The sequence below is a fragment of the Corythoichthys intestinalis genome, chromosome 2 (genome assembly GCF_030265065.1).
Source record: "Corythoichthys intestinalis isolate RoL2023-P3 chromosome 2, ASM3026506v1, whole genome shotgun sequence".
Classification (NCBI taxonomy): Eukaryota; Metazoa; Chordata; class Actinopteri; order Syngnathiformes; family Syngnathidae; genus Corythoichthys; species Corythoichthys intestinalis.
In genome coordinates, this window is record NC_080396.1 from 49,685,760 (window position 1) to 49,697,530 (window position 11,771).

At 38.6% G+C, this 11,771-nt stretch overlaps 1 protein-coding gene across 4 annotated transcripts in view; it reads left to right on the forward strand.

Annotated features, from left to right (window-relative positions):
* Positions 1-11,771, forward strand: part of vegfc (vascular endothelial growth factor c) — a 36,264-nt gene that overhangs the window by 18,427 nt on the left and 6,066 nt on the right. Inside the window, exon 8 of one of the 4 annotated variants that reach the window (XM_057825054.1) lies at positions 7,851-9,259. The exons of 2 other annotated variants lie outside the window; for them this stretch is intronic. In XM_057825054.1, coding sequence (XP_057681037.1) covers positions 7,851-7,926 — 76 coding nt within the window. In that variant the 3' untranslated portion in view covers positions 7,927-9,259. Of the gene's footprint in view, positions 1-2,103; positions 3,514-7,850; positions 9,260-11,771 lie in introns of those variants that run through there. One more of the 4 variants, XM_057825068.1, reaches the window with a different exon arrangement.

The following is an 11,771-nucleotide window of genomic DNA, read 5'->3' on the forward strand; positions in this document are numbered from 1 at the left end:
GCAGTTGGATTCAGCCATGTGAAATGAAGCAGACCAGACAGCAGTGTATCCACCCTAATCAATGAAACTAAATGTAAACATTTTCAAAATAAACCATTACAACGCCACTTTGATTAAACGAATACTCGAAGCAACAAAATTTAATTCTGAACATTTTTTTCTAATCGAATACTCAAGTGAATTGATTAATCGTTGCAGCACTATTTTAAACCCAGATATGTCAAACTCACACATTTTAGAGCTGTAATTGCAATACCTTGATACCATGAAACCATGATATTTTGGCTTAAAGTTATCATACCGTCAGAATATCATACCAGCACATGCCTAGACTAGTTTACATAGTCAAATTTACTTGTTTTTACTCATTAGCTTCCATTGGTGGAAATAGACATCCAATCCATTTGAACTGGATGGGCTAGCAGCGACCTCCAGTTCAAATGGATTAGATGTCCATCACTGTGAACGGCATTGAAAGAGGATCTTTCGAACTCAGCCCTTCCAGTCAAAATGGGCTGGACATCTACCTTCAAAGATGTCACAACAGAGAAGTAATGTCAACTACGATAGATAACTGGTCTTATGAGGGAGTAAGAACTGCAACAGGAGAAACATGATCTGCAGGGAGCATTAAAAATTGAGTGCTACAGAATCAGAAAAGCAAGAAATTCCCCAACAGTGGCTTTTTTTTTTTTTTTTTTTTTTTTTTTAAGTGTTGGTTGATATTGTTGGCGCCTCAAAAAATTCTTAGTGAATATATTGTCTTGGGCCAGTCTAAAAACCACTAGCTTTTGGCTTCCCATAGCTCTGTCTAAACTAAAAACACATACACGAAAAAGTGTATTGTTTATTATTACCAAACTGCGAATTGTTTTTATTAACCCGTTCACAATGTTAGCAAAGCCAAGAATCTGATGTTTTGATAGCATGAAATTTGAGCCAAGCTTTCAATAATGCAACATGTGTTTTTCCCCTTCTCAGAAAAGGTACTAACTACATAAAAGATGGAAACTACTGTATTTTCAATTAGTATTAGTATATTAGTAATTCAATAATAGTTTTAGGTTGTTTTCTTTTACGCAATATATACATATGCACTTTGCCAGCTCTTTATTACCTCACAAATCTGACAAAAAGTTAAATTTTGGAACATGAATGCAGTGGACAGTGGGGTCTTCGGATCCAAGTGACTCAACTTTTTAGTTTTTAGATAAGATGCATTGTTTTTGCTATTTATTTTGACTTGCAAGTACAGACCTGAAAGACAAGTTTTGTATGGTCCCAATTGTAGTTTACTGTTAAATTTAACATAAAACAGAAAACTCCTTGTTGTATTTGAAACAACCACATAGCCTAGCCTTTTAGTCTGCTAGCTTTATGCTACAGCTAAAGAGCGCCTGAGTTGCAGCCCAATAACGTTATAGGGCATTCATTTAACTCATTGGCTGACATTGACGGAGTAAGACCAATCCATTTTGACTGGGAGGGTTGATAGTAAGCACTCATTTAGCACCGTAATTGACACTGATAAATTAGCGTTCACAGCTAGTCTTCCCAGTTTAAATGAATTAGACATCTATTGTTGTCAATGGCAGGCAATGCATTAAATACTATGAAAGCAAAAATAATAATACTGATAATAATAAAAATAAACTTTAGATTGTTATTGGGGGCCATAACCAGGGTGTATTTCTGCTTTTATTCATTTGTATTTGTTAATTGAATTATATAAAATAATAATTAAAAACAGCAGGGCCGTGCAGAGACCGAGGGGCAGGTGCTAAATGGATCAAAAGGGGCACATGAACAAGAATTTAACTCACCTTACAACAGCATAACTTAGTTTAACCAGCTTTGCAGTATAATTGGCTGTGACTGTGACAGACCTTAATTGGCAGCGTGGAATAGTGAATAGAAAACAACACTGTTATCAACACTTTCTGACTGTGACTTTAAGTCTTTGCCTCTTTTCATCCTTCAACCTCTGTATCAAAATTTCTTCCTCAATACAATAATATTGTAATTGTGTTTATAATTGTTGTATTTTATACCTGAATATCCTTGCAAACTCTGTTATTCTTACCTATTGTACTCTTCACCCAGCTGATGAGGGATCCACGGCCTTTAGCAGCCTCATCCAGCTCATTTTTTTTCATCCCTCAACCTGCTTTCCTTACGAGGCATGTCTACATAACGAAATATAAACCCTAAATTTATGAAAATCCGATTCCCTGGTGGCTTTTATTTTTCAAGCTTTCTTAATTTATTTCTCTCTCAATAACATTGTAAAGAGAGAGAAGACAGAACACTTAACGAGGGTGGCTAGCGGGAACAATACAATTTTTAATTTATTTTTTACCACAAAATACATAGAAATTGAATTACCAAATTATCACTTAGGATTTATGCAAACACCGGAAACACAGAAAATGAAATAAAGGGACGGATTGCAAATATTTAATTTAGATTTAGATTAAAACAAGAACTTAAAGATATGTACGTTTTTAGATAGGAGTGTGAACCTCTAGGTACCTCACGATACGATACGATTTGCGATACAAAGCTCACGATAACGATGATCTGACGATATGACGATACAACGATTATCGATACATTGGTCAGGAAATCATTCTAGGATATTCTACAAACAACTAATAAACAGAAAAACAAGCTTCTGCTGTGAATTGGAATGAGAGCCATGGTGTTATTAAAGATGAAAACTATAAAAGAATGTTATGTATTATTTATTTATTTTTTAAATCCTCACAATAAACCTGGTGTCATGAAAAGTAAATGATAATACAATCAGTAAATAAGTTAACCCAAACAATACACCATTAAATGCCCATTCCTACTGGCCCAGATTTTTTTTTTTTTTTTATGATGAAAGATGAAAAATCTTTCTCTGTCAAGATATTTTTTCTCCATTCAAAGGCTTTCTAGGTAACCAGCTAAGTTATCAGTAAGCAGGGTAGCCCAACTAGCTGGCTAATGATGTTAGCCTATACTAGACGCCCACATTGAGAAATACAATTTTTACCGTTACGCAATTATGAGATTCTGTGTTGTACAACAAATAAACATCTGCACATGCTGCATCGTCTCATTCTTTAGTTATTATTCATTCGATTAAATATGAAGCACGCAGTAGACGACTACATGCGTTTACATTACAATTACTGCTAGTGGCTACTGCTGGTGTTGTTGATAATGAAGAAAGACCACTCAATGAGACGTTCCAGCTGCAAGGAGAAAACTCACCCAGCTGTTGTGATTTTGAACAAAGTTCTTTCCGTTGATATTCAAAGCGGAAATGTGAACTAAGGTTGGCCAACCATGTTTTTGAATATCAATGGCTAAACAACTATAAGCATATTTTCATTATTTTTTTTAACGCAACCCTTCCAGATTCTTTGTTTAAACCATAGCAACGCCCTTGACAACAAAAATGCTTTTCTTTGGCAATCTTCGGAAATTACGCCACACCGTGAAGTGCAAGGGAAGTCCGCCATAGAACAGTATTGTTTGTTGCATTGCTTCTCGGTAAGATGCCACGGCGATGTGTGGCGATGTTTTGTTCTCACTCAAACGAAAAGTTGTATGAGTAGCCAAAGGATAGCAGGGCACGTAAATGGACATCTTTCGTTCGCACAAAGCGAATGAATTTCATGCCATCATCGAGTAGTGTTCTCTGCTGCAAACACTTCGAAGATGCCTGCTTCCTTAACCGGTCTGCTTATGATCAAGGATTTGCCAAAAAGTAAGTGTTATTTTTGGATAGATGACTGATGACTTTGTCAAAGCAGAGCTGCCAACTGTTGTGGAATGAACAGTATAAGCTAACGACATTAGCCGAAAGTTAACTCGTGGCAATCCCCGATCATAGTTGTTGTTGCGTTCGCTAGGTTAAGCGTGTTTAAATTGTGCGTCATCTACGATCTTGTCCGAAAGGGTTAATCCACTGTCAATTGGGAAAGGGGTGTGGATGTGCATATAAGCGGGTCGGCGTCGCGGTAATTCACGGTCACGTTGCCGTAAGAGACACACACCGCCGGTGAGTTTGTGTAGATTTATTTGTATTTGAATTATGTATTTCCACCTTCATGCTTCAAGCATTGCATTGCATTTGTACGATTCGGCGTTTCTTTCACGGTGATCGCTTGATAGCCTTCTAGTTTGTGTTTTACGTACGAGAGCCGCTGACAGGTGACAACAACAAGCATGTTGGTTTTAATGTCTGGCAGCGAATCAGCGAGCGCGCAGGTCACGCAGTGAATCATGGGAAATGTAGTCTCGGGACAACACTGAAGTGGTGCTTTGTAATATTTTCGCTTGTGTGAAAAAACTACATTTCCTCACGCCATTAGACGCCACTTCCTGCCGAGAGCCCCAAGCTGTGTTCGGACTGTTAGCTCCATGTGTTAATAAAGAAACAAAGTTGTCAGCACGTCGTGTGTTCGATACATTTGTGAACAAAAAGCTCATAACAAGACACTATGCACGATCCGTTTAAGAGACGCTGGAGTGGTAGGAGGCGAGGAGGAGATCAGCGAGAAGCAAAACTTCGCGGTCGAATGTGCCAGCAGTCCGCTATTATTTTGTTTTCTTATTGTTGCCACAATAAAGTGGAGAAAGCCATCAACGACTCATCTCCTTCTTTCCCCCCAACGTTTTTATATTATTATTTTATATGCACGAGAGCTGCCGGATCTGCCAAAATGAACATGAAGTCTGATTATTTTTTTTTTTTACAATGTCATCAGATAGACAAAAACATAAAATTATGTGCAAATGCCTGCATCTTCAAATCATGAAAATAATAACAGCATATATCTTACCAATTTTGTAATCTCGATGGGTCTTGCATCCATTCCATGTCAGGTAGTCTATGCACATTGTTTGCATCCTGATTAGCGTCTGGCTAATACATGTTAGGTCCAACATAAAATTCCAAGCTCCTCTTCTTCCTCCAACTCTTCAAAAACTTGGATCTCCTCCCTTGCGCTCGATCTATCGCTTATATCGCTGTTTGAATCATTGTTTGAAGGGCTTTGTATGGCGGCCGTATGTATGGAGCTGCCATCGCTGTTCCCGGTGTGACGTATCACTTCAGGGTTCGGCCCCTTTCAGGCTCGAACTTCGGAAACGCGATTATTTTGTCAAACATAAAACATATACATTATTTTTTAATGCTTTATTTGTTGCACAATGTTTAATTACTTCAATTGTGACCCTATTTGGCATGTTATGAAATTACTTCACATTTCTGCTTTAATCCTAGCCCACTTTTTCCTAACTTCTTGTTCCTCTGAGTGTCCAGGAAATGGATGCAACACGGGTAGTCAATTGTGGCGGTTTAGCGGCACACAGACTGCTTTAAAAAAAAAAAATTTTTTTTAAAGGTGTTTTCAGTTTTCCAGTAAAGTACTCGGTGGAGTGCCCGCACAGTCGGCAGCACACACATACGCACCCAAAAAAAAGCCCAGTCAAAAGGGCACTTTTGGGCATGTAGGGGTGAAGGAGCAGGTCCTCAAGCACCTTCTGCGCCCTCCCCTCTGCATGTGCCCGAAAAACGGCAATTATCCTCAGTGATGGATTGATGGAGGCTCCATCCATCCATCCATCCATCCATCCATCCATCCATCCATCTCCAACCGCTTATCCAGAGTAGGGTTGCGGGGGCAGCGCTTTCAGCATTGATCCCCAAACTTCCCTTTCCCTGGTAATAATTAAAGTATATTTACTGTATATATAATTATAATTTAGACCTGGCACCCACATACATAGACATTACATTTTGGACATGCAGACCCCCAATTTAGGCAAATTTAAAAATGGTCCTATATGCATGTGTGGTACATCATTGGAAAACTTAAATCAGAATTTCCTGGGGGTACGAAAAATTTTGAACAGGAGGGGATTAAAATTTTTTTTAAAACAGCGAAACCCTAACTGGAGGTGAGAGCATGAGAAAGCATAAATTAAGACGCCATGATTTTAACGAGATAATATCGCGTACTTACCTCTTTTCGATCTAAAAACTTCATGTAACACCCAGTGTCAAGACACATCTGTGAATGGCCACAGCCGGATTTTGGGGGGATTTTATGGGTGAAACATGTTAATATAACAAGGGTCGCGATGCAGAAATCGAAGACATCGAGGAGTGGTCGAGATTTTCTTTTTCATATATTTACCCTTTATTTACCCCTAACCCTTTTAAACGTTTTTTTTTTTTTTTTATTTCAATCTTTCTTTGTTTGGATTGATTATTTATCATCTAAAATATTGGGGAAAATGCGACAGTAACGAAAAAAATACAATTAAACCATAGTTATGATGTAGATATCTGTGACTTATTTACAGACACCATTTTTTTCATTGTGACGTAATTTGTTTAAAAGTTTAAAATATGCAAGCGAATAATTTTTTAAAGTCGTTGTTTTAAAAATAAATATTAGACATCAATTACCATTCTAAGCTAAAAATGACAGACATTTCGTATAATAAATATAATTACCTTCTTTATATGGCTGGTTTGAAAAAAGCGGTTGCACGACGTCTGTAAACGAGGGTTTCCAGGGTAAAATTGATAAATTAAAAATAGTTTGGGGGCTTAATGTGGCATGAATCTGCTATGGCAGCATATAGACATATTGTTCTATCAAACACAACAGTTCTTTTGGCTTAATATGCAGCAGTTTATTTTAAAGAGGGTGCAAGAGCAGAAACTGCTTTTTCAACCTTATCTATGTTTTTTCGTCACATGTATTTTAATGATGAAAGAAAATGATTGATAATAAAAACGTTGATATAAAAAAACAAAAACAAAAAAAATCCACTTAAGATGAATAAGACCACTGGATAGGGGATATGGCCCCCAATGACACTCTAGAATTTGTATCCTTATATCATAGTATTTAACTCACTGCCTGCCACTGATAAAGAGAAATATCGAATTCATTTAAAGTGGGTGGGCTGGCTGTAAAAGCTCATCTTTCAATGCCTACCAAGGAGTTAACCATTTATAGGGCACTTGTTTAACTCATTGGCTGTCATTGATGGCGTTGAACATCCAACCATTTTATTTTGTTGAAAAATTATATATAACATTTTTTTAAAACTACATTTAACCTAAATCTTTTGGCTTCTCATTTGTCAAGGGTTGTACTGGTGCTACTGTTGCAATGTCTGTCCGTGTGTGTTGCTGCACTGTTTGTTCAATTTTGCTTTATTAAGAATGTTACTATTAAGGGTAATTATTAAAAAACTAAACAAAAAAAAAACTAGCTCATAAAGGCCTGGCATCAACATATGTGGACATCACATTTTGAGTGACGTAGGCCACACTTGTATGCCAAATGTTAATACTGTGACCTACACCACCCAAAATCTAATGTCCTTGTATGTTGATGCCAAGTATTTATGATTTTTGTTTTTTTTAATAACCCAAAATAGTCACTTTCTCAATAAAGGGTGAAGTAACAGATTGAACAAACAGTGCAGCAGCACATGCAGACAGTACAACTCTAACCCTGTGAGGAGTTGAAGTCACATTGAACAGTATATCTGGGCATTTTGTCTAGTAATGCTGTCCAATGCAGGCACACTTCTAGGAAAAGCAGTTCAATGGTCATTCGACTTATGCAGTGTGACAAAAACTAATAAACTGTCACTTCTGTGTTTTTTGAAAGTACCATATTACAGAGTGCTGTTGTTTTAGTTAAAAACTTCCTCCATAAAGAGATGCTCAGAAGATGAAGGAAATTTAAAGTGGCGTCAAACATTGCTCACTCGAAACCTTCTCCATTTACTGTTGTTCCGATGCTTCCTTTTATGGACATGAGAAGTCCCCAGCATCCAACCACGTTCTTAGCTGCGAATGTGCGGCGCAGTTCCCACAGCTTGCACGCGAGAGGCCTCTGACCCGAGAGGCCTGAGTTTGCTGACAGTGAGCAGAGCACAGCAGCCATCAGGCCGCCGGGCAGCCGTGGAGATGGATGGAGTGACAGGACCGAAAGAAAAACACACAAAGGAACGGGGAGCTGAGCCATGAGGGAAAGTTCAGATGTGAAAGTGATTTGTCATGGTGGACATTTTCAGGCATTGTGTGAAGAAAGAAAAGATTTATGATTAAAACGGTAATAGCATTGCAAAATTTTCTGCACTGTAATATTCCATATTATTAATTGGAATCGAAAAAACTGGCATGTATTTAAAAACAATATGGTTGAATACTTCAATTTGGAGTTTCCCTGACATATGGGCAAGGAAAAGCATCTGTCTCAACTTCCTAAAATTAACATTGTTTAGTAATGTTGCATTTTTATTGTACGTTTTACTTGCTTATCCCATCTTGACATTGTTTGCAGTTATTTTTAACAGTATTAATTACAAAAAAAAATGTCCCCTGCTGGATTTTAACTCAGGCGACGCCCAACACACATTACCCCCCAGAAAATTTTGGAATATTGCACAAGTCAAATGGTCCTCGGGAAGTTGCATCATTCACATCCTGTGCAGGCCATGGGAAGGGCAAAATTTCACTAAACTATTTTTCTGTGTATTTCAACTTTGACCAGAGACGGTCCGAGCTACAATTTTTAAAAATATATATCGGCAATGTCCTATTACTTAAAAAAACATGTTGTTTTTACTTTTTTCTGTCGAAAATAAACAATGCAGGCTATAATAGCCTCACGCGTTAGAATAAGAAAACCGGACTGATTTGGTGATGACATCTTTCCATTAAATTACAATCCAAACCTTCCAATTTGCAATTGTGGAACTACAGTGGAAATCTATTCAATTATCGTAACTCATTCACTGCCAGCTTACGTCACAGAGTATACACTTTGGTAGTTAACTGGGTCGAGCCCATCCCTGTTAAAATGTCTGGACATCTATTCGCATCAATGGCATCCAAAGAGTTAAGCAATGTGAGTTTATAAGAGATGAATGTAACAAAACAAAATTAGAAAAATAAAACTCCCAGCACCTAGAGAAAAATATAAACGGGCTACACTTAGGGGCTGTTTACCCGGCAAGGGGGGAGAACCCGATCGTTGACAGAGCGATGGTGTTTTATGGGGCTGGATTATGTCTCTGGGTCAGAAAAGGGCTCTTCCTAGCAGAGGTTGCGCTAGACTTTTTCGTTGTCTGTCATTTTGACTGATACAGTCATAAAAATCCGGTCATAATCTATTTTTACCCATCACTTAAATTTTTTAAATGACTATATCTTGATGCAGTCACTATATGTATATACACAATAATACAATAATACTTTATAATATAAAGTAACATTAGTGCAGTCATGGATTACAGTAAGCAGGCCAGTGCTGTGCTTCCATATATATTTTTATTACAATTATGTATATACAGTATATATATATTCCCCCACCCCAAGTGGGACCTTCCATGATCCTAATACATTTAATAATAATAAAATATTATATATATACATTTTAAAAAATTTATTATTATTATTAAATAAAAATGCACGTTGATACGACGCACATAAAGGAAACTTCAATTTTTTAAAAAATCGTTAGAAAGTTGTATGGACTTACAATCCGCTAGCTTTTTGTTTCCTGTTGTCTTCCGAAATACACCTGGGTGACGGCGCGTCAAGTGTTCGTTCGTTCATAGCCGACGTGCTACCGTGGTATGTGAGCTCAGCTTAGCAAAAAGAGTACAAACAGTGGTGGCACCCTCCATATTTTCCTTGAAATAATTTCAGGCTCTGGCTAGTCTGGTCCGCTTTTTTGGCTTTATGCCGCTTTCACCGTGTTACCAATTTTGCCCTTCTTGGTAATTGGCGGCGTTTTCAACTGCTCGCCGCAGTGAGGAGTGAACCGGCGATTCACTTGATTTGTTGTCATCCTTCATCCTCCACTGCATCAGTCCCTCTTTTTTCACCTCTTTTATCAACACCATCGTCGTTTTGGGGCTTTTTGAAGAAACTTTGGACACTCAGTTGCCTTGACATTTTTCCGAGTAAGGCCAACGACGTCATGCATCAAGAGAGACAATAGCTAATTAATATGCTCACTCGCCACCCTGTGGTCTGGGGTGTGAATTGCAACCTGTCAAAATGACAGATGGACTTCAGTTTTTTCCGTCACCGTTTTAAAAAACCGGTCAACGACGGAAAATATTCGGTTAACGCGACCCTGCTTCCTAGGTATCCTACCATAGAGTCCCTTTTCATTCAGACGCCTACGGATAAGACGTTTTGACACTGTTGTACCCTCGGACTGCAGGACAGCTTGAACTTGTTTGGATGTTAGTTGAGGTTCTTTATCCACCAGCCGCACAATCTTTTGTTGAAAGCTCTCGTCAATTTTTCTTTTCCGTCCACATTTAAGGAGGTTAGCCTCAGTGCCATGGGCTTTACACCTATTGATGATACTGCGCACGGTAGACACAGGAACATTCAGGTCTTTGGAGATTGACTTGTAGCTTTGAGATTGCCCATGCTTCCTCACAATTTTGCTTCTCAAGTCCTCTGACAGTTCTTTGGTCTTCTTTTCTCCATGCTCAATGTGGTACACACAAGGACACAGGTAGAGTCAACTTTAATCCATTTTAACTGGCTGCAAGTATGATTTAGGTATTGCCACCACCTGTTATGTGCCAACGGGCAGGGGCAGACTGGTAATCTGTGGGTTCTGGAGGATCACAGAACGGCCGGTGCCCTGGACGGCCGGCGGCCGCCATTTATTATACTTCACTGTTTTTATCCACCCTATCCTCTGATTATCTACAGTTCGCATCCAATCCGACAGGTGGCAGCAATGTGCCTGGCTGTTCACCGCCAATCTGATAGAAGAACGAAGAAAGCACAGAGTAGCCTTCATTGGTTCCTTGTGGAAGCAAAATAGCGACGAGCGTTATTGCACAATATGGATGGTGGTGGCAAAAAAAGAAAAGAGAAGGGTGGCGCGGTGAAGGTTAGGGAGAAAAAATTAAAGAAACTGGAGAGCGAAGCATTAAAATGTCATAAGTTGACAAATATTTTCGCAAGCAGCAGTCTGGCTGCAACGGCCACGTCGGGTAACAACAGCCCAGCTTCCGGCGATGTTGAGAGTGGTAGCGGCAGCCGTTCTGACGTGCAGCCGGTGCAGGGAGAGAGAAAAGAAGAGGGAGGGGGTAATGACAAGCTGGTGGAAGTTCCCCAGACACCAGGTAGCTACATTTTAAATTAAATAAATGACAATTCAAGGGTTAGTGCCAGCTAGTCGATGTACCCATTTGCGTTCGTGTCAAGTTACAGTATGCTAGTCCTACTATCACTCTAAGAAAAAATATTTTAGCTGTAAACAATGTATGCACACGTAGCAGCAATATTAATTCAGAAGAAATATAACAAAATATTGATAAAATTAATGGTTTTACTTTAAAGTTTAGGTAGTTAAATTGATATATATATATCTAATCATTTATATATCGTTTTGTTTTCTGGTTAATACTTTCCAATGAAGGTTATGTATTCAGGATTTGTCTTGAAATGTTTATTGTATTTTCATTTAAATTTTTTATTTGTATGGCAAGATTAATTATGGCAGGGGTCTCCAAACCGGTCCTCAAGGGCCGCCGTGGGGCCTGGTTTTTGTTTCAACCGTTCGAGTACCGACAGTTTAACCAATGAAGTTTCTGCTAAAACAAGCAGCACCTGACTGCAATCAACTGATTACACTTGTAAGACACCAGATTGGTGCATAGGTGTTGTTTTGTTGGAATGAAATCCTGTGCCCGCCCCGGCCCTA